Source organism: Delphinus delphis, chromosome 1 (assembly GCF_949987515.2).
Source record: "Delphinus delphis chromosome 1, mDelDel1.2, whole genome shotgun sequence".
Classification (NCBI taxonomy): Eukaryota; Metazoa; Chordata; class Mammalia; order Artiodactyla; family Delphinidae; genus Delphinus; species Delphinus delphis.
In genome coordinates, this window is record NC_082683.1 from 37,925,656 (window position 1) to 37,948,920 (window position 23,265).

Sequence of the window (23,265 nt, forward strand, 5' to 3'; positions counted from 1 at the left end):
AGGAAAAAAAAACTCAGAAAATTTTGAGGTAGTAGAAATGAGACTATTTCACGAAGAAGACAATACTTAATAGCAGATGATGCCGAGAATTAATTTAAGATGACTGAAAGGTATATATTGGACTTAGCAACAAGGATGACGTTGGTCACCTCGAGGTCCTTGATGCAGTAGACAGGGTGGAAGCAAGGCTGGAGTGGCTGTGAGAGAAGAGGGCACAGATGACTCTTAAGGTTGTCTCTGAAGGGCATGGAAGAATAGGACAGTTAATAAATGGAATAGATGGAGGTGGTGGTGGTAGTTTTTGGTGGATACCTGATTGAGAGAAGAGAGGCAGCATTAAGTGGTTTATAAGCATGAGTTCTGGAGCCAGGTTACCTGGGTTTGAATTCTAGCTCTACAGTTTACTAACTTATCCTGGGCAAGTCACTTGACCTCAGAATTGTAAGGATTAAATTAGTTAAAGAATATTTAAAGGGGCTTCCCCAGTGGCGCAGTGGTTAAGAATCTGCCTGCCAATGCAGGGTACACGGGTTCAAGCCCTGGTCCGGGAAGATCCCACATGCCGCGGAGCAACTAAGCCCGTGTGCCGCAACTACTGAGCCTGCACTCTAGAGCCCTCGAGCCACAACTACTGAAGCCTGCGCGCCTAGAGCCCATGCTCCGCAACAAGAGAAGCCACTGCAGTGAGAAGCCCTCACACCGCAACAAAAGGTAGCCCCCACTCGCCGCAACAGAGAAAGCCCGCGTGCAGCAATGAAGACCCAATGCAGCCAAAAATAATAAATAAATAAAATAATTTTTAAAAAAAGAATATTTAAAATATGCCAGATGCATAGTAGGCAGTATATAAAAGTTAGCTCTTATTGAGGCATTTGAAAAATGTGCTTTCCTAAGGAGTTAAGAGGTTATGTATCCAGAGCACAGGCAGAAGAGTTAGCCTTAGATAGGGCAGCCATTTCTCCCATTGTGATGAAGGAAGAAAGGAAGAGTGCAGGTGTAGGAGTTTCTAGGTTGGTTAACATGTTGAAGGAGTTCATGTGTGATGGCTTCTATTTTCTGTGAAGTAGGTGGTCATCTGCTGAGAGGAAAAGAAGGGTTTGAAGTGGTAGGGTAGGAATGGAACTGATGTTGCAGACAGGGTTCATATGAGGATGATGACCATGAATGTATATAGTAGCACCAATCTGCAGTTGTGTGACTTTCTCTAGCAGTGTTCAGCAACCTAGGCAGATTGCTGGATTTAGCCAGAACTGAAATTTGGCTAGCTGGGCACAACCAGATGGGAAAGAACTGAGGGCTGTTTTGCAGGTTGCTGGTCTGATTTTTTTTTTAAAAAGGTATCCCACACCTTTTTATATAGCTGCTTTGGTATGATTAGTGAGATCCAACCTCAGTCCTGGTTGGCCCTGTATACACTATATTCTCCCACCTGTCCTTGGTTTGCCTACCATATCTAAGGTAGACTCATTCTTCAGATTCTCATTGTCCCTCAGGAACCCCTGCTTCCAACTAAATCAAGCCTGTAGACCTTGTGTTCATCTTCTCTAGCACCGACAGTCTGCCACTATATCATGTGTGTGCCTTCTGCCTCCCTGTGAGGAGGCAGCTTCCTGATCATACCCCCTATTCCCCTCCACAGGGTTGGGCACACAGCTGGTGCTGCTGGGAGACCCAACCCCTGCCCCTCCAGGGCACTCACCATTATAGGAGAGTGTGAGGCTCTCCAGAGACACCCAGGAGCTCAGCAGGTGGCACAGTGTCAGAGCCGCCTCTGTGGAGAGTGGAACCGTGAAGAGCTCCAAGGTGGAAATGCTGCGGAATCTTTGGGAGGCCTCCAGTGCTGGAAGCCCCAGGCAACTGGGATCTGATCCATCCAGTGCTCCACAAGCCACTTCCCCGATCTCCATCTCTTCCCCATCCTCTTTCTCACCCGCCACAATGAAAACAAAGTCATATAGGTCTTCAGATTCAGCACCAGACCCCTGACGGGTGCGAGCACCCTTCTTCCCTGCAGCTCGCTTAAAACGCTTTAGGGGCTTAGGCTGTGGGGCTGAGCTAGCTGGAGCCCGTTTAGATGAGGATGTGGAAGAAGAAGCAGAGGCAGAGGAGGTGGTGGCTGGAGCAGAGGGTGGGCGTTTGGTGCCAGGAGCCTCATGGGAAGTGGCTGGAGGGAGCGGCTCCCTCTTAGGGTCTGTCCCGCCTGCTGTCAGGCTCTCCTGTGTGCTCCGGCGTGTTACCCGAGCGGCAGGTGCACCTCTGGCCGTCTGCTTGGCTTCACTCTTCCGCCGGGAGGCCATCAGGGCTGCAGCACATCGCTCAGCAGCATCCCGGCGAGGCCGGCGTGAGCCCAGCAGGAGGGACCCTTCATCTCGGGATGGGGCCCGGCCTCGGGAGGCCTCTCCACAGAGGCGGCAGGGTGGGCCACCGGGGCCTGGCTGCCAGAAGCCAGCACTCATGGTGAGGATAAGAATGAAAAGGGCTGACTCAGGTACAGGCCAGGAGTACAGCGACACCTGGCTGACAGCCCCATGGTGAATAAGCTGATGCAACAGCTGCCGAAGTGACTGCTGAGCAGCCACATCAGAGAAAAGCAGGTGGCGGAACTTGAGGGTGTGCAGGGAACTGGCCAGGGTCTCCAGAACCCTGCGATTGGGCTCAGCCACCAGCTCAGTCGCACCCTGCAGCATGTTGCAGATGGTGAGCTGCCGGACATGGCGGGAGCTATGCAGGAGAGGTGAGAAGCGCTGGTCACAAAGACGCCTGTCAGAAGACACATCAATGGTCCCACGTAGAACATGGGAAAAAAAGGCCTCCATAAACTTGGCTCGCCAACAGGTCACGCTCTGAAAGCAGAGAACATTCCAGACAGCTGTGATACTAAGTGCTACCCATGGAACCCAGTTTCCTTCCTTCCAATAGCTAGCTGTTTACCGAGCCAGGTAACATTCTAAATAATGTATGCAAGTTCATTTAATCCTCACATCTTTGAGGTATATATTACTATTAGATCCATTTTACAGGTAAGAAAACCAAGGCACAAATGTTATTGCCTGTGGTTACACAGTTAAGGGGCAGGATTAGGATCTGAACCCAGGAGGGAATTCCCTGGTGATTCAGTGGTTAGGACTCTGAGCTCTCACTTCTGAGGGCCCAGGTTCAATCCCTGGTCGGGGAACCAAGATCCCACAAGCCACACGGCATAGCCAAAAAAAAAAAAAGGATTGGAACCCAGGAAATTTGGTTCCAGAGGCTATTACTATAGTGCCTCCCAAGTGAAACATTCAACCCTGTAAGTTCTTCCACACTTGTTTTTAGACCCTGATCCTAACTTTCCATTCTTAACGCTACCACCTTTGTTCAGACCCTTATCACCTAACACCTGGCTACTTCATTAGCTTCCTGATTCCTCTACTTGTTCCCCTTCCCAAACTTTTGCACAAGTCCACTGGGTTCATCTTTGTATTAAAAAACAAAACTCTGATTACATTATTCTCCTTTAAAACCCCTAATGTCTCCCCACTGCTTAGGGGATCAGTGCTGCAACACATTTGAAGTTCCTCAGACTGGCAGGGAAAGCTGTCCACAATATAGCCTCTGCCTACCTGAGAAGCTTTATCTGCCACACCTTGCTCATGAATGCTTTGCTCTGGCGAAACTGGTCACCTCACTGACCCAAACGTGCCTTCTTTTTCCTTTCCTACCTCTGCCAGAAATGCTCTCCATTGCCAGATCAAATAGACTTCATGAAGACCTACCAACATTTTGCTCTTTGAGGCTGTTGGTCTCATTGAGTGTCTGCCCCACTTTCTACCCCTCCCCCCTACCTCTCATGTTGGTACTCTGATACTGACTACTCAGGTCTTAGATGTTGGTACATATGTCTCATGGTGTTGAGTCTCTTCCTGTATACACATCTCATCCCAACCAGATTAGAAATTCCTGGAGAGGAGGCAGCAACTAGAAAACTAGTGCCTTAGTTTTCTCCAAGGCAATACTTTGCTTTGATGGGTATGAGATTTCATCAGGCTATTCTGATACATTTAGAAGAACTGAACACAAGTGATTTTTTTTTTTCCACAAGTGATTTTTAAGCTTTGATATACATCAGAATTTACTGTGGAGCTTTTTCCCAAAATTCATATGCCATGTACCCAGACTTGGTGATTATATTATGTTACATCTGAGGTAAGGTCCATGCATCTTTATTTTTTAAACCTTCCCCAGATGATTCTGATGTATATATCAGAGATTAGGAATTACTGCTACCTACCCCCAAAGGACACATTGAGACAAATATTGATATTTCTCTAAGTCCCCATTCTCTCCTAAGGTGCATAGAAAGTCTGATGACTTTCATAAAAGTGCCAGCTCTGCCACTATACTCTGGACCTCTTTAAACCTCTTTATTCATCTGTAAAATGTGGATAATATCACCTGCTTCACAGGTTTGTTGTGAAGATCAAATGAGACAGTGCAAGTTTAAAGCACCTTGTAAACTGTAAAATACAAAATGTAACTTCTGTTAATGATAATAATTACCCCACATGGGAAATGTGAAATGGACTGGATGGAGGCAGAGCCTGTTAAGCAGGGTGCTTATTCAACCTGAAGGTGGTGGGGCCTGAGGTTCCCAAAGGCTAAAAATAAGATACTTCCTTTGGTATCTACCCTGCCTCCGTGCATTCCCTCATACCAGATTGACCCTCAGTTTATATGAGGTTCTTGGCAGGCAGGAGGTGGGCCCCTATTCTCAGGCAAAAGTGTCATTCCTTTTGCCCTAGCTATTCCCCAAGACCCTGCTGTGGTAATAATTAGGAACGACTTCATGTTTAAGCTAACTGCATGGCACAACAAGTGAGAAAGGCCCCTCCAGCAGCAGTGTGGGGGCCTGAGGGCAGCAGAAAAAAATACCTGGCAACCAAATCTCTACTCAGCCTTAAGTGGAAGCTAAGAGGGTATTCCTGAATCCTTTAATCCTGCCTCATTCTAGCACTTTTTTCACACATTTGCTGGCCCACACAGCCTTGAAAAATACTTGCAGGTATCCCTAGCAAGGCTTCAACTTCACAAGTGAAATAGATGGTTACCATGAGATCTGGGCCTAAAATATGGACAAATATGTGAACGTGAACCAAGATATTGTGGCTGTTTCCGACTATAAGGCATGTGGAATATGAACTTTAGATAACTAAATACTTGGGTTTTTCAGACATTTTATTGGTTTACAAAGACAATAGGAGAGAATATTTGAAATTGGAACACCCCAGACCTGTGATAACCACAGTGAAAGCAGCATGACATAGTGATTAAGAGCATGCACTCCAGAGCCAGACTGCCTCAACTTGAATGTCCGGTCAGCCATTCATGAACTGTCACCTTAGGTAAGTCACTTTTCCTCTTTCTGCCTCAGTTTCATCATCTGTAAACTGAGGAAGAAAACTATACCTACATGACAGAGTTGTTGTGAAAATTAAATGAGTATGTAAAATTAGTTGACTATTGCAATGGCTTCTTTCTCATGAATTAATGCATAAGCAGATAGCAATTCACTGCATTTTATTCCATCACCACCTTGTAGAAGATTCTATGCTAAAACTTCAAAGCTGAAAAATACCTGAGAGATCTAGTCCAAACCACTCATTTTGTGGACCTGTACACTACAGTTCATACACTATAGTTCAGACAATGCAAAGTGATTTAAATACTTTCTTTTGGGGGAGAGTAGGGGAAATAAGGCACCACCAAAGAGGTGACATGACATTTGCTTACCAACACAATCAGTCCTTGGCCCATCCACAACGGGCTGGCAGCTCAGGTACTGGTAGGGAAGGAAGAAGTGTGTACAAACTAGGGAGAGCTAAATATTTTCTTGTACTAAACTGTTAGAGCCTGCAAATGCTCATAAACTATATATCGTCCACTGTTTTTCTGATAACAGAAATATTGTTTGTGGAACTATAAGGAAGCAAATCAAAAATCATGTGTAAACCAACTTTTTGGAGTGTATATGTATATGTGATGAGCTATAGGTATTTGTGTTTATAACACTGAGACAATTCTGAACAGTTTCAAATGCTGGGCTTTTTTTTTAAACATTACATATCACCACATCATTAAACATTTTTACCACCACGTATTTAAATATTTTTAGAATGACTTTATTAATATTTTGAAAATATGGATGTACTATATTTAATAATTTCTATATTATTGAATACTTAAATTGTTTCTAGCTTTTTATATTAAACTTTGCTGTAATGAACATCTGGAAATAAATCTTCACGAGTATCTCAATTTTATATACCATAAGATATATACTTCTTAAAATTTCTAGTTGAAGAATTTGAATATTTTAAAGACTCTTGACAATTATCACCAGATTGCCCACCAAGAAAGTTGTAACATTTCTGCTCCCACCACCAGCATATTAAAATGCAAGTCCTACCCACCCCTGGAATTATCTTTTAAAACAAAACCAAATTAAAACAATACTTCACTAATTTAAGAGGTATAATTTTACTTTCCCATTTTTTTATTATTAATGAGATTGAACATTTTTTACTTTACTGGAGATTTTTGTATATTTTGAAACTTGTCCAAATCTGTATTCATTTTATTCTACTGTTCACCTGTCTTATCTTCTGTATCCTTTTATATTGCAAATATTGTTGCAAACATTCTTTTACGTGCCTTTTAAATTGTATTTATAGTGTTGGCATTTTATGTGGCCAGATGTGTCCATATTTTCTTTTTTGGTTCTGCCTATTTACTAGTACTCTCCACCCTGAGATTAGATAACCAGTCACCTTTATTCTTTTTTAAAACTGTTTTGTGCTTTTACTTTTTACAATGTAATCTTTAATCTATATAGAAATTGAGTATATTGTAAAGTGAGGCTCTAACTTTATTTTTTCCAAATGGTTAACCAGTTACTAGAGAACCACTGATTGAATAATCCTTCATTTCCCCATTGCTTTGTCTCCAGAATATCTATTTTATTCTGCAGATCTCTTAATACACATATACACTAGTACTACACAGTCTGAAACACTATTGCTCCATAAGCAACCAGGTACTCTATCTTGCTCACCACTATATACCTAGAACCTAGCATAGTGCCTGGAACTGAATAGTCACTCAATAACTGTCTGAATTATGAATGAAGTGAAGGTTACTGTTATGCAAAAGTGGGAAGTGGAAGCAGACACCCTCTGGAATGGATATGATGCTCCAAGTCAGGACTTCTGCGTAGGTGACTGTTAGGCCACCAGGCCTGGGGCTTCCTATATATTCTGAAATACTCTGAGACAAGGAAACAGATAACAAATAGACATTCCTTCCCAGGAAGCTTGAGATAATGGTGGAAAAAGCTTTCTCAAAGAGAAAGATATTACAGTCTCCATCACCTGTTAGTCAACCATACTACTTGGGAGACACTGTGACAAAGTGAATCTCATGTTTCTTTAAAGGTTGCAGGAAGCTGTTGCCGTTTCTTAACATTCTTGTGTCCACTTTCCTTCCTCATAAGGCCTAACTCCTATACATAATGCCTGATAATTTCATTGGGCCTCAATGTCATTATGCTGAACTCCAGGGGCTGCATCTACATCTAGAAGTGGAAAAGCTGAAGGATATGGAGCTGAATGTTATTACTGAACCTAGTGTATCCCCACAAAATAAATCTCCAATTTCTGATAAAAGCTTGTTCTCTTGTCATTTGGCCTCATTCACTATATAAAGCCCAGTTCAAATACTACTTCCTAGGAAAGAATTTCTTACTCCCTTTTCCTTCAACCTTCTCGCTACACTCGATCATACCACTTGGCCTACCATACATGATGTATTTGTTTGCAGATTTCCCCACTAAACTGACAGTTCCTCAAGATTAGGGATTGTGTCTGTACCTCTAATATTCAGCATAAGATGTGGTATGTGGTAAGTCTGAGTAAATGTTTATTGAACTCAATCTGTCCTGTCACCGAATTATGGAGCAGTAAAAGGAATTCTGTTTAAATGAGAGCTCCAGTGAGTTATATTTGAACCAATGAATAACAGAATCTTATTATTCTAAGGGCTAAGAGGACCCCTAAAAGTATCTTGTCCAATATCTCCAACAATGCCAAACTTCTTCTATTGATACAGTACCCTTGTGTCAGGTGGGGTTATCCAGACTCTATTAAACACTTAGTGATGGGAAGCTTATTACCTCTGGAATTAGCTTGTTTCATCACCAATAACCTCAGAGTTTAAAAATTCTACAGTTTAGCAAAAATTTATCCTCCTTTAGCTTCCACCCAGAACAAGTCTGTTAATCCCTCTTTCAAATATTTCAAGACAGTTCATGTTCCCCAAGTCTTCTCTTTTTCAGGAAAAACATCTCCAGTCTTCCAAATGTGACTCACATGATGTGGCTTTGACTTCTTTCTCCATACTCCAGGGATAGCCTGACCACTGCAGAGTCAAGCAGGTCTATCATCCCCCTTGTCTTTCAGTCTACATTATAGTTACATTAGTTCACACAGCTCAGGATATAGTCATTATATGAGTGGCTTTAGCACAATGTAGACTAAACCCCCTTAATCTTTTTTATTCTAGCTGCTGCTGAGCCAGACCCCTCCACCCACTACCCTGAGGTCATGCAATTAGAATTTTTTAGACTCAAGTGGAGAGTTGGTTTATTCTGCTAACTTTCATCTTGTTAGGTTTGACCATTGCTCCAGCCCTGTCAAGATCTGAATCCAGGTTCTGCCATCCATTGTGATCACTACCTTTCCCTGTTTTGTGTCACCTGCAAACATGGTGAACAAGCAAGTCAGTGACAAATGTCAAATGAAAAGAACTTCATGACAAGCCATCAGAGACCTCTTCCCAAATTCATTCCATGCCTGCCCCTGCACTTTACCAGTACCCAGCTTGTGTTTGTGTGCTATTCCTGCTTTCACTGTGCAAAGTCAGGCCAGAGTTCTACCTGGTGCCTTAACTTACTTCCAAACTGGAAGGCCTTGTCTTCATCAGCTCATCCCATAGTCGGCGCCAAATGGCCTGAGTGGAGAGGCCTGTAGAGAGAAATATCACATTTACTTGGCTGCTCCTTGGTCTCCATGAGTGAAGTACATCAGCCTTTTAATGTCCTTTTCTAGGTTCACAGGAGCAACATGGCAGAGTGGTAAAGAGCACTGGCTCTAACGACAGACTGCCTGGCTTCAAATATCAGCAAACCATAGTCTAGCAGTGTAACCTTGGGCAAGATACTTAATTTTTCTGTACCTCAGTTTCCTTATCTATAAAATGTAGTTGTTAATAGCAATTTCACAGAGTTGTTGAAAATATTAAATGAGTTTCCCCAGGTAAAGTGCCTAAGACAGTGCTTGGAACAGGGTTAGTTAGATGAATGTTAGCTATTAACAGATGTGTCCAATGAGGGGTTTGGGAGGCAGCTTGATAAATTAGAAAAACTAATTCAAAAGATTCAAAAGGGGCTTCCCTGGTGGCGCAGTAGTTGGGAGTCCGCCTGCCGATGCGGGGGACGTGGGTTCATGCCCCGGTCTGGGAAGATCCCATGTGCCGCGGAGCGGCTGGGCCCGGGAAGCATGGCCGCTGAGCCTGCGTGTCCGGAGCCTGTGCTCCGCAACGGGAGAGGCCGCGGCGGTGAGAGGCCCGCGTACCGCAAAAAAAAAAAAAAAAAAAAAGATTCAAAAGATCTGGGTTCGGGACTTCCCTGGTGCTCCAGTGGTAAAGAATTCTCCTTACAATGCAATGGACACGGGTTCGATCCCTGGTCAGAGAACTAAGGTCCCGCGTGCTGTGGGGCAACTAAGCCCGCGTGCCACAACTACTGAGCTCGCACGCCTCAACTAGAGGGCCCTCATGCCACAAACTACAGAGCCCACGCGCTCTGGAACCTGCACGCCACAACTCTGGAGCCCACATGCCCTGGAGCCTGCATGCCACAACTAGAGAAGAGAAAACCCACATGCCACAACTAGAGAGAAGCCCGGGTGCCGCAGTGAAAGATTCTGCATGCCTCAATGAAGATCCCGCGTGCTGCAACTAAGACTCAATGCAGCCAAAAATAAATAAATAATGAATTTAAAAAAATACATTGTCGTAACTGAAGTTTATTTTAAAAAAAAAAGATCTGGGGCTTCCCTGGTGGCGCAGTGGTTAAAAATCCGCCTGCCAATGCAGGGGACACAGGGTTCGAGCTCTGGTCCAGGAAGATCCCACATGGTGCAGAGCAATTAAGTCCGTGTGCCACAACTACTGAGTCTATGCTCTAGAGCCCACAAGCCACAACTACTGAGCCCGTGAGCTACAACTACTGAAGCCCATGTGCCTAGAGCCCGTGCTCTGTAACAAGAGAAGCCACTGCAATGAGAAGCCCGTGCACCACAACTATAGAAAGCCCGTGTGCAGCAACGAAGACCCAATGCAGCCAAAAATAAATTAATTAATTTAAAAAAATAACTTAAAAAAAAAAGATCTGTGTTCAGGAATTCCCTGGCTGTCCAGTGGTTAGGATTTGCTGCTTTCACTGCCGGAGCCTGGGTTCAATCCCTGGTCGGGGAACTAAGATCCTGCAAAAGGTCTGGGTTCTATTTGGCTTTGCTATTAATTGTTGTGTGCCTGTGGTTTCTTTTTTATTAGTATAATAGGGATCACATACTTGTTTTGTGTTTCACAGGACATTGAGAAATCAGATAAGAAAATAGGTGTGAGGGTACTTTTGAAAAGCATGAAGTTCTATGCAGGTATCAGGTGTAATATTTACCTGAAGAACATCATGGTGCCTTGCTTACAATCAGTGACTGAAAAAAAGACAGAAAAACACTCACCTTTCTTGAGGGCAGTTTCCTCAATCCTCTCCAAGTAATATATATTGAGCAGAGGTAAGATGCTTTGAAGTATTGGGCCTGGGAGGGCTACAAAAACCAAACATAAAATTTACTTTTTTCTCCCAGAGTTGCAAGCATTATTTATCCTACTGGAAAGGAAAACAGAAGGGCAAGACTTCTCACTTGACGAGTGGAACTTATAGAAGCTAACCTAAGTTTAATTCAAACTCTGGTCCACTTATCTTCAGCCACTTAGTTGGCAGCTGGAATTTCAGGGGCATGCATGTCTTCAAGGGTGAGATAATCCCACAAAGCAAGCTGATAGGCTCATTTAGGAGCTGGCAGTTCACTTCTGCCCAAGCCTAATGGACCATTCCTCATTTAAAAGGTCCTTTTGAGTATGTGTGATTTTAAAAAATCACATAATTTTTCATAATCTGGGCCCTACTAACTTCTCCAGCTCCCTGCTTTGCCTCCTACACTTCAGCCATAAAAAACTACTTTTTTCAGTTACCTAACTCCCTGCTTTCTGCCTGTGCCTTTGTCATGCTGTTCTCTCCACTGGGAATGTTCTTGCCATTTTCAGCATATCAATTACTCATCTTTCACGTATCACATGCCCTTTATTAAGCCTTTCCTGAAATCCCTTCCCAGTCTTCCAAACTGGCCACTTCCATCCTTTGGGCTCCCACTATACCCTGAACTAGCACTTTCCTATGAAGAATAGAAATAATTAGGCTCTATACTCTTAATTCAATATATCTTAAAAACAAAACTTGCTCTTGCTAACTTCCCTAGATCTGAGAGGCATTACAGTATTGTGGCTAAATGGTTTAATCTCTAGATTGGACAAAACTGGGTGAAATCCTGATTGTACCACTTAATTATGAATTCATGGACAAATTAATGTCTTTGAGCCTCAGTTTCCTCAATTTTAAAATTGAGATAATAATAACTACCTCTTAAGATTGTTGTGAAAATTAAAGGAGACCATGCTCATAATCTTTTGAAGACTATGCCTGTCCATAATCTCACTAAATTTTAGCTATTATTATTCTTATCCTGTCAAAAGCATCTCTGTCCTGCCAAGAACAAGTCTTAAGATCATGATACTTGAGAAAATTCTTTCAAAACTTACATTCCAGGATCTCCTTTTATCTTTACTTATGCAATAACTGAGTCTAGATATCCAAGAGCCTAGTACAATTCTTTCTACATAGTAGGTACTCAATGTACCTGCTGAAGAAAAGCATTAATTCCCTATGCTATTATACTAATGTAGTCACTCTACTGCATTCAAAATAAAGTCCAAGTTCCATATCCTGGCATTCAAGGTATAACATACCTATTTTATTCCTCATTATATCCTTTCCTGCTGCCTTTACTCATTTTCCCCTCTTCTCTCTCTACACAAAGAAAAGCTAGTGCACTACTTCCAGGAAGGCTTTCCTGGCTGTTAGCCCACACTGAGACCTTCCTCCAAAATAGCATTGCTTAGCAGGCCTCTTACTTGGCCTTTCTAAGAGACCTAGCTTGATTCTGTGTGACTGTCCACCTGGGCTAGGCCCATAGGAGCTCTTCCTCCTCTGTCCATAATGCTCCCCTGTTTAGCCATCCCCTCTCACAGCCACAGGGATTCTCATCCCGTTATTCACAAACTCCTCTGTACCTTTCTCCATTCTTCTTAAGCCAGGCTCTTCCTTGCTTCTTTCCAGCCCACATCGTCAATGCTTCCCCTTCCCAACTTTGGGCCTCCACCCCCAGTCCTCTGCCCTGGTAGCCAGGTTTAGCGTTCTGGAAGGTCCAGGCTGACACTGCCAGATCCACTGTACCTTCTTCCACATTCCCCAGGATTTTTCTGAGCCTCCTGCACAGATCCACTGAGACTCTTCTCCCATTGCCCATGAGTCAGCCTGACTCTACTCTTTTAGTTGTTGGTCCAGGGCCTCCACAATCCCCTCCCCCTCACTAGGCCTGAGGACTTCTAACAGTCTTCCCCCAGCAGACAAGGCACTTGGGCCTCTTCAGGATCCGTCCCCACCACCACCACCACCAAGGGCCTTCCTCCATCCCTGGACCTCCTTAACCACTCCACAGCTTTGGGGCTCATTCCTGGAGGCCCAACCCCCCAAACGCCAGGGCCTTTTCTCCACATCGGCCTCCTCAGGCGTGTAACCCAAACCCCCATCCCAGGACATCAAGCCCCGACTCCTGACCTTACACGGGCCTTCCTCCTCGCAAAAGCACCACCACCACCATTCCTGAGGCCTACTCTAGACACCCCCCCCCCCAAGGCCCAGGGCCTCCTCTCCTGCCACCCCCTCCCCCTCCCCGGGCCCTCGGCCTGGCCTGCCATCTCCTCACCCAACTTCAGCCCTGGCCTCCGGGCCCCACCCCCTTACACCAGCAGTCAGTCAGGCCCAAGGCCTCCCTCCGTCCCGTGCGGGCAGGCCTACCCCCAGACCTCTCACTTTCCTCTCTTTCACTCTCACCGTCGGTGCCCAGGTCGCTCACCCGCGCTTTCCTCCCCAGCTGCCAGACTGCGACCAGCGGTACCCACCTCACGGCCCGGCCTCCTCGTGCCCATCCGCCCGCAGGCCTCCCTCCTCCGTTACCCGGCCCACCCCGCCGCCGTATTCCCAGGCCCCCCGGCCGGGCTAGTCGGCTCACCCTCCCAGGCCCTCATCCCAGCGCCCTAGGCCGCCCGCCTGTGCTTCTCAGCCTGGGCACCCTCAACCCAGGCCGGGCCTGGCGGTCTCGGCCGCTCTCAGGCCCGGGCCTCCTTTCACTCCACTCGGACCCAGGCCTCCTAGCGGCGCCGCGCCCCCTCCCAGTTCGGGATCCCCGGGCCGTCGCCCCGCCTGGGGCCTCCGTGGCCCTTCCCGCCTGTCCGTCATTCGCGCCTCCGTCGATTGCTGATCCTCTCCCGGCCTCCCTTCACCCGCTCTCTGGCCCTTCCTCGCCGCTCCGGCCAATCCGAGCGGCCTCCGGCGCTCCGTGCCCTGCCCGTCAGTCCGTCGCTCAGTCAGTTTGGCATCCGAGGCCCTGGCCGTCTGTTCGCTCCCTCCAGCCCCGGGCCGTCAGACAGGCCTCGGCGCCCCGAGCCTTTCAGCCTCTCTGGCAGCCCCATCCCCTCGCTCTCCAGTCCACTGGCTGCCCTCGCTCAGCAGCTTGGCCTCCGGAGTCTCGGCCCCCGCGGTCTGTCAGGCAGACGCCGGAGGCCCCGCGCCGTCAGTCTGGTTAGGTGGCCCCGGGCCGGGCCTCCGGGCCTCCTGGCCTCCGTCCGGGCCTCGCAACCTCGGCCCCCGCCCCCAAGCAGAAGGGCCATCCCTGACCGTCCGTTAGACATCCGAGACTCCTCAGCCCGGCCCAGCCCGAGTGTCACTTCGGAGCCCACAGCCCGGCTAGTCAGTCCTGCCTCTGTCGCCCGGCCCGCTTCGCCCCAGACCGGGCCTCCTGGCCTCGCCCCCCGCGCCCCCCGGCCAGGCCGCGGTGCGGGTCCACCTGCCGGTTTGGTCTCCGCCTTTACTGTGCCCAGTCCTGTCAGTCACGGAATTCATGCTCCGACCCAAAGGTCTGGCTTCCAGTGCCCCGGGCTGGGCCTTGCTCCAGGCCTCCCGGCCTCGCCCCCCGCGCCCCCCGGCCGCTGGGCCGTCTCCGCTCGTTGCCAGAGGTAGCCCCTCACCCCGCGACTTACCCCACACCCCGCTTTCCAGAACCCCCATATGGGCGCTCACCGCCCGCCCGCACAGCTCGAACAGGGCGGGGGGAGCGCTGGGGCCCGAGGCCGAGCTCTTCGCTGGCGCCGCCTCCCGGGACGTGGCCTCCATGGTCGTTGCCGCCGCTACCTCACAGAACCAGCAACTCCGGGCGCGCCAGGCCTCGGGCGCCGCCATCTTGGGGAGGTGCGCGAGCCCGAGAGTAGCATTCGCGGGCCGCCATCTTGAAAAGGTCAGCAGTTAGGACGGTTCCATCAGCGATGTGGGGAAGACTGGGAATTGCGCTAAAGGAACATCGAATACTTCTGCATACTTTCCAAGTCTCTTAGAAGCCAATATTTCAAGTAAATTCCAAGGGTCAATATGTTTTGGTCTGGCATGACTAAGGGGATAATTCCTTAGCAAATCCTCCTCTGGTGCAAATACCAGCTACCCCCATTCCCTGCCTCTGAGCAGTAGTACATGCCAATCGGAGCGTGTGTTCGCGACCACGACTAGTCTGCCGCACTTCCGGCCAGATCGCCGGATATCCGCTGAGTGACCCTTACAAGTCCTTCTTGCTCCTGAAGTGGAATAGGTGCCGCTGTTGCTGCTCGTGTTGAATCCACAACAACAGTCGGACATGGTGCTGGAGGAAGAGCAAGGGATGCTGACCGGGTCCGGAGATCCCAATGAGGTAAGACCGGGCGAGCAACTCGACCCTCTTCGTAGCCCTGAGGCTCAGGACCTAGCCCGCCAAAAAACGTTTCCCCCGTAGGGTTTGCAGGGTCGGGAGAGCTGGTTCCCCCAACCCTTCCCAGGAGTTCGTCGAGTGACCTTGGGCAAGTAGATGACTAGGTTTTCTCTGGGCCTTGGCTTGCCCATTCTATGAATGTGGTGAAGGTTTAACGAGAACGAAAATGCTGTGTGGACTAAACTTTTGTAAAAGCAGTGCCTGTGTTTTTAGTCAGTCAGGTGTTCAGAGCCCCTAGTTTGTCGGGTTTGGGAGCAAGCGGACCAACCCAGCCCTCGCCTCAGCTCGGGTCGGGAATCCTGCCATATCTTCTGTGGAGGTTCCGGGCAGCTGGCCTTAACGCTAGTTTCTGTGAAAACGTGTTTTCTTTTTCTTTGGGTGGAGGGAGGGGGAGGTGTCTTTGGGGACAGTGTGGGGATGTGCGGTATAATTCTGTGATAAAAGAGGGAGCTCTTTCCCTGACTGAGAATGCCAATGTAATAATAATTTATTGGCTGCTTAACGATTCCAAGTGCTTTGTATGTACTAAATCATTTAAGCCACACAATAGTCCTGTGAGGTAAGAATTAGGTACTCTTAATGTTGCCATTTTACGGATGAGGAAACAAGCATAGAGAGGTTAAATATCTTGTCTGAGGACACACAGCTAGTAAATATTGGAGCCAGGAATTGAACCCAAGCAGCATGGTTCCAGAGCCGAGACTTAGTCACAGTGTTACACAGTTTTACAGAAGCCAGCTAGTTTTTTGTTTCCCATCATATTTCCTGTCTTTTCTTTGTTTTCTGGTCACTTCCCGACAGCTGTGGGTTCAGAATAGTTGGAAACTAGTTTATCCCATAATTTTTTCTAGTCTTATTATGAGAAAGAGGACCAGAAAGAAGTGGAGCCAGCCTCAAGAAGTTCAGCTGGAAGTATACCAGAAAGTTAAGTAGGGCTCACCACAGCAGTAGATGAGGGAAAAGAAAGCAAACAAGTAGTCAATTTTATAATAAGAAAACTGAAGTTTGTTATGAAGAACCTGTTCCTCTTGGAGATTGAATCTTTTTATGTAGTGTGACCTTGGTTTTTCTCATTGACATGAAGTTTTACATGAAGTAGTCTATATTCAGACTTGTATTTGGATTTGTTTTCCCAAAACATGCCATGATACTTTTGTCAGAAAATTATCAAAGACATAAAATGATCAGTGTAGTAGCATTGCTAATAGGGAAAGGATATAAAGGTCTTGCTTCTAGGATGCTAATTTCCAGTTTCTAACTCACGCAGAATGTGGTTTCAGTTTTCTGGAAAAACTTCATTCAGAATGAATTTTTTTAAAGAGTAAGGTTAAGAAACCTTGTTTAATGGAAAACTAGAATTTTACCTCCTAAGTAACATCTTCATGTTTAGAAGACACCTTTGCTAATTGTAAGAATAAATAGCCTGGGTTACAGTTGAACCTGCCCTACCCCTCACTCCCAGCTTTCATGAGCTTTGGTCCCTTCACTGAAGGTCATGGTAGAGAATGGGGCAGATTGTATTGGAATTTTGTAAACACAGTGAAGGATCTCTGAGCTAGTTCTTTTTTTCTGTATGTATACCTTTTCTTTCCCTTCCCCCAAATGTGGACACATGCATGCACAGTCACGCAAATGCCTTACTTTTGGCAGGTTGAGTTACTGATCAGACTATGCTAAGCCACAGATTCAGGCCTATGCTGTTGCTCCCAAGGGGAATTTTTTTTACACTGCTCCTCTTGGAAGGTTGTGCACCTGAATCAGGAGTAACAGGTAGGGCTTGATGTTTTCAAGCTTGTGAATGGAGTTGTGTAGACCTTTGGTGCACTTATGTTGTTAATCTACTTAGTGTCCTGGGAGCTCAGCAAGCCAAAAAGCAGTGACTGAAACTATCTTTAGTTAAGCTCTGGCTAAAGTAGAGTTTAGGTCTGGCTATTTTCATGTTCCCAATTCAAGTTCAGAGCCTAGGAAAAAAAAATGTTAGCTTTCTTCCTAACTTGGTTTGGGGTGTGAGGATTAAATTTAGCTATTTCTGGTAATACTGGGACCTACCAGAATTTAGAATAAAATACTTAAGTTATGCAGATTCCATATGAACATCTGACAGCCTGAATCTTTTTTTTTTCCAGAAAAAATTAAAACATTTAATTAGCATAAATATATTACATATACACTACAGATACAGTTAGGTATTACATATAGCATAGTATTTGTAAAATCTATACATTAAAATTGATATGGCAGTTTTAATATGACAGCTTGAACCTATATCAGAAAATGTTTAATTAGTGTTTGTTTTTCCTAAACTGGGAGCCCCTTAAGGGACTGTTGTGATTAATCAAATCATTACAGATATGAAAGTGCTTATAAATATTAGAATGTTGTGCACACTTAAGTTTGTTGCTGATGAATGTGAAATTGTGTGTCCTTGTTGAAATATACCCAGGACTTGTTTTAATCAGGTAGGATAAGGTTACAAGCATGGAGACAACTTTTTTTTTTTAATTTAAACTACTTTATAATTTATTAAAAAATAATTTAAATTGTATAATTGGTAAAAAGTTGAAGTGGCCCTGTCTAGAATATTTATCACCCTTCTTCAAAGCATAACTAAGATGAGACAACTGTTTTTGAAAGAAGAGTTTATTACTTATAGTTCCCAAGAGAAGGGGGTAGGCCATACCACCCAGGGCCACATGGGGAAGTGCTTGGATCAATCAGGAGCAGAAGGAAAATGGAATGAGTGAGGCAGGATAGGTGTGCTCTAGCAAGTTTAAGAGTGGATAATTTCGTGGTGGACTTTGGGCTGGTCCCTGTTTGTTTGACACTTAGCCCTGATGTGATTAGTGCAGGGGCAATAATTGGTTTAGTGTAGGAGAGTTAGAGAAAGGTGGTTGTTGAGAAGGGTTTTGGATTGGTTGGTTTGCTAGGAAATGTGTGCCCCCAGGCAAGTTGTTTGCTAACTCTAGAAATTAGCCAGTCCTGGGAGGGGCTGTCTCCAGGATTAGCACGTCTCCTAAAACATCAAATCATCATAAAATACAGAAAATGTAAAAAGATTAATAATGTCTATCCTCAGTGATTACAACATCAATATGATTGGGAATATATGTATTATAAAATTGCTGCTGACATTAATTTTGTTTTCGTTTTGTAGGAAGAAGAGGAAGAGGAGGAATTAGTGGTAAGAGCTGTCTCAGGTTTGGAACCTTCTCAGTAAAAGAAAGTTTGAGTTTCATGAAACTCTAAGGGCAATTTAAGGAGTCTTGACACCTTAGAGAGAATGGGAGTGGAAAAATCCTTTAATACCTCCTGTACAGTGTTTGGGGGGCGTGTGGGCCTGGGAAGCTGAGTCTTCTCTGGGTTTGAGGCTTCTCCAGTCATGGTATCAGGGAGCAGAGTAGCATCTTGAAGGCCTGGTACTCAATCATATGCTATCTGTGGTTTAATAAAAATTCTAGAAGGAACCTTTCTTAGATTGTCCTTCTCCATGTAACATTACCCTTCTAGCTGGGCAGCTGGGGTGCATAGGCCTGGTTGTCAGACGAAGGGAATTGAAATTCACAGACATTACATATCCCAAAATGCTGTGTTAACAAGTAAGGCCTCCTATAGATCTACTTCAAGTTTGGCCAGGTTTCCTTTACCACCTTGTTTTTCAGATAGGACTGAGGCTTTCAGTGCGTACTGGCAACCCTGGAAGGCAGGAATGTGAAACTTTCCCCTACTACTTAGCATCAGAATTGAATGGGAGACCCCATTCTGCCATTTCTGGCGGCAGTGTGGCTCTGCCAGCTGGCCTTCTGCACGGTAATTCAGAGGCAGCACCTTGGTTTGGTGGTTGTATTAATCAAAGCTTATGGTTTGTGGGTTTCCTAAAACCCCCATTTTGGTTTTCTGTGTGTGTGTATGTTTCTCATTCAGGATCCCCTAACAACAGTGAGAGAGCAATGCGAGCAGCTGGAGAAATGTGTAAAGGCTCGGGAGCAGCTAGAGCTCTGTGATGAGCGTGTATCCTCCAGGTCACAGACAGAGGATTGCACAGAGGAGCTCTTAGACTTCTTGCATGCAAGGGACCACTGTGTAAGTCAGCCTAAGGTCAGGAAGGGGAAAGCTTATAGTGGCCAGGGAAGACTTGGTGCTGACCACCTTTTCATCCTAGAGACAGGACAGTGCTGAAACTGAGGCTCAGAGAAGAGAAGTGATGTTCTAATTTACATTGCTAAACAGTGGGGAAACTGGATTTTGTGTTTTTAAGTACGAAAGTCTACTCTTTAAAATAATTTATATCCTCCAGTGTGTCTTGTACATAATAGTTGGTACAAAAGTTGTTTTGTTTTGCTTTTTTAAGTAAACTTGTGTTTGACTCCCTTACATATAACAGTAAGGTATTTTCATAAATTACAGGGTAGGCAAAGTTCAATATGATTGTTTATGTTAAAACTGATTGGGTGGCTAATAAGCATATGAAAAGATGCTTAACGCTCTTAGGGAAATGCAAATCAAAACCACAATGAGATACCACTTCATACCTCAAGGATGGCTATAATCAAAAAGATAGGGAGAAATGGGTGAAGGGGGTCAATAAATCAATAAACTCCCCACTAGTTATATATAATTATTCATACAACTTTTTTTTCAACATGATTTTAGTGGAAAGAGGGAACATTTATATACAATTCTCCATATCATGAAGAAAAATGTGTTGGTGATGTGGAAAAACTGGAAACCTCCTATACACTGCTTATGGGAATGTAAATTGGTACAGCCCTATGGAAAAGTCTGGCAGTTCTTCAGAAGGTTAAACGTAGAGTTAACATATGACCCGGCAATTCCACTTGTAGTTACATACCCAAGAGAAATGAAAACATCTCTACACAAACTTATATACAGATATTCATAGAAGCATTATTTGTAATAGCCACAATTGGAAACAAAACAACTGATAAATGGATATATAAAATGTGATTTATCCATATAAAGGAATATTATTTGGCAATAAAAAGAAATAAGTACTTTACTCAAAAAATTAAACATAGTACCATATGATCCAGCAATTCCACTTCTTGGTTTACACCCAAAAGAATTGAGACTCTTTTCAGGGACTTGAATAGATATTTGTGCATACATGTTCATATTCATAGCATTCACAATAGCCAAAAGGTGGGTGCAACCCAAGTGTCCATTGGTGGGATGGATAAACAAAATGTGGTATACACATATAATGGAATACTATTGAGCCTTAAAATGGAAGGAAACGACACATGCTATAACATGGGTGAACCTTGAAAACATGCTAAGTGAAATAAACCAAACACAAAAGAACAAATATCATTCCATTTATATGAGGCATCTAGAGTAGTCAGATTGATTGAGACAGAAAATTGAATAGTAGTTGCCAGGGGTTGGAGGGAGGGGGAAATGGGAATTATTATTTAATGGGTACGGAGTTTCAGTTGGGAAAAATGAAAAAGTTCTGGAAGTTGATGGTTGCAGGACAATGTGAATTACTTAATGCCACAGAAATGGATAGTTTAAAATGGCTAAAATGGTAAATGTTATATTATTATAATACTTTTATGAGGCAACACTAGGTTAAGATCTGGGAATGAGACAAGCATAGTCCCATTCTACACTGAGTTATAAGCCAGCAGAGACAGAAGTAGAACGGTTAGTAAACTGGTAAATCTCTTGGGTGTAACCTCAGGATAGCCTTTACTGACCCTTCTATTTAAAGTTGCTATTCCCTCCCCCTGCCCCTATTTTATTTTCCTCATAGCATTTATCACTATCAAAGTATATATATATTATCTTTCTCATTGTTCTCTAAGTTCCAGAGGAGACAGAGATATTGTCTTGTTTACCGTTGTGACTCACTCAGCACCTAGAACAGTATCTGGCATATAGTAGATGTTTTATAAATATTTGTTGAATTAATAAGCGCTGTGATATGGGAGGCATAAGTTTCTGTGGGGAAGACAGGAGGGACAGGAGCTTGTTAAGAGACAGCTTGCAGGAAATAACATGTAAGTTTAGATTTTGAAGGAAAATTAAAAGATAAAAAAGTGAGAAAGAGAGTTCTGGTTAGAAGGGAGCTAGGAGTCAGGTAATTGAAGGGAGTTCACTAGGGCTCACGAAGGGTGTGGGGGTGTCAGAAGGCAAGTGGTGGGAGGAGAGGCAGTACTGTTCGAGGTTATGAAGGCCCTTGTAACTCATGACATTAGAGATACGAGTTGATGACATCCTTTTCTTTCCATCCAGGTGGCCCACAAACTCTTTAACAGCTTGAAGTAAATGTGCAGATTCGTTCACCTCAGCCTTCATCACCCGGGCTTCGGTATATTTCCTTATGGTTTTGAACATGCCATTTGTTTCTTATTTGTGTAACTAAGTTCATGTGAACCTCAAGGATTTTTGGCTTAGGCAGGTAGCTTCTGTGTAATTATCAATGATTCCATCTTAATAAAGTCCAGTGATCAGCAATCTTGCCTTCTGTCCTTTTTTTTTTTTTTTTTTTTTTTTTTTTTTGCGTTATGCGGGCCTCTCACTGTTGTGGCCTCTCCCATTGTGGAGCACAGGCTCCGGACGCGCAGGCTCAGCGGCCATGGCTCACAGGCCCAGCCGCTCCGCGGCATGTGGGATCTTCCCGGACCAGGGCACAAACCCATGTCCCCTGCATCAGCAGGCGGACTCTCAACCACTGCACCACCAGGGAAGCCCTCTGTCCTTTTTTTTTAATTTAAAATTTTCAAGCATAAGAATAGACAGAATAATAATTAACCCCCATGTACCCATTACCTAGCAAGTATATCTCTCAGTGATAAGGACTTATAAAAATTTAACCTTGATGCCATTATCACACTTTAACAGTAATTGCTTAATATCATTAAATACTCAGTTCATATGAATGTTTCTTTTATCTCAAAAGTGTCTTTTGACAGTTTTTGGTCTCAGTGTCCAACAAGTTTGCTTTTCTTCCTTCTTCCTCCCCTTCCCCTTCCCCTTCCCCTTCCCCTTCCCCTTCCCCTTCCCCTTCCCCTTCCCCTTTTTCTTTTTTATTATTTGAAATCTGTAGATGGTTCATTTCATTTCATTTTTTGGCTGCACCATGAGGCATGTGGGATCTTTGGTCCTGTACCAGGGATTGAACCTGCGCCCCCTGCATTGGGAGCACAGAGTCTTAACCACTGGACCACCAGGGAAATCCCCAAGATTGCTTTTCTTTAAAAATATTTTTTTGGGGGGCTTCCGCACAGTGGTTAAGAATCCACCTGCCAATGCAGGGGACACAGGTTCGAGCCCTGGTCCAGGAAGATCCCACGTGCCGTGGAGCAGCTAAGCCCGTGTGCCACAACTACTGAGCCTGTGCTCTAGGCCTGTGTGCCACAGCTACTGAAGCCCGTGTGCCTAGAGCCTGTGCTCCGCAACAAGAGAAGCCACGGCAATGAGAAGCCCACACACCGCAACGAAGAGTAGCCCCCGCTCGCCACAACTAGAGAAAGCCTGCGCACAGCAATGAAGACTGAACGCAGCCAAAATAAATAAATATATTTAAAAAAAAAATTTTTTTTAAGGGGGAGGGGAGAGGGGTAGTTGAGTCAAAGCAGGGTGAGAAAAGAGCGCCTGGCTAGGCGGTGCCGACAATGGAAGATTTGTTACATACATACACGGGGAATTGATCCAATAAGTAAATATATTGAAGATAATGAGAGCTAGCAGAGAATGGAGTTACAAATATTGAAAAGGATAAAACCAGAATGAAGCCTGCAGTGTTATTTGTATGAACTAAATAAATACAGGTTTCAATTTTAGTAAATACAGATGCCAATTTGTATATGTAGGGAATATATACATTCCCTACCTTGGCCCACAAAGGGCTTCATTCTCCAGTAAAAGGAACCAGGGCTTGTTGGAGAAATGGGTGATTCCAGGGCTGGGATGGGGAAAGTATAAGATGAGCCTGAACATTTGTTCCAGAAAG

General features: G+C 44.9%; 2 protein-coding genes across 3 annotated transcripts in view; one reads left to right on the forward strand and one right to left on the reverse strand.

The window, feature by feature from the left end:
- The window catches only part of LRRC41 (leucine rich repeat containing 41), a 19,184-nt gene extending 4,434 nt beyond the window's left edge, over positions 1–14,750 (reverse strand). For both annotated transcript variants that reach the window (XM_060021497.1, XM_060021494.1), the window contains exons 1-4: positions 14,533–14,750; positions 10,836–10,922; positions 8,986–9,056; positions 1,700–2,843 (exon numbers count right to left, since the gene is read on the reverse strand). In XM_060021497.1, the coding sequence (XP_059877480.1) occupies positions 1,700–2,843; positions 8,986–9,056; positions 10,836–10,922; positions 14,533–14,731 (1,501 nt within the window). In that variant the 5' untranslated portion in view covers positions 14,732–14,750. The remainder of the gene's footprint in view (positions 1–1,699; positions 2,844–8,985; positions 9,057–10,835; positions 10,923–14,532) is intronic.
- A 321-nt stretch (positions 14,751–15,071) lies between these two features.
- Positions 15,072–21,767, forward strand: UQCRH (ubiquinol-cytochrome c reductase hinge protein). The gene is made up of 4 exons (XM_060021535.1): positions 15,072–15,230; positions 18,442–18,468; positions 19,209–19,367; positions 21,546–21,767. The coding sequence occupies exons 1-4, from the start codon at positions 15,177–15,179 to the stop codon at positions 21,576–21,578; spliced, it is 273 nt and encodes a 90-aa protein (XP_059877518.1). The 5' UTR covers positions 15,072–15,176; the 3' UTR covers positions 21,579–21,767.
- The last annotated feature ends 1,498 nt before the right edge of the window (positions 21,768–23,265 follow it).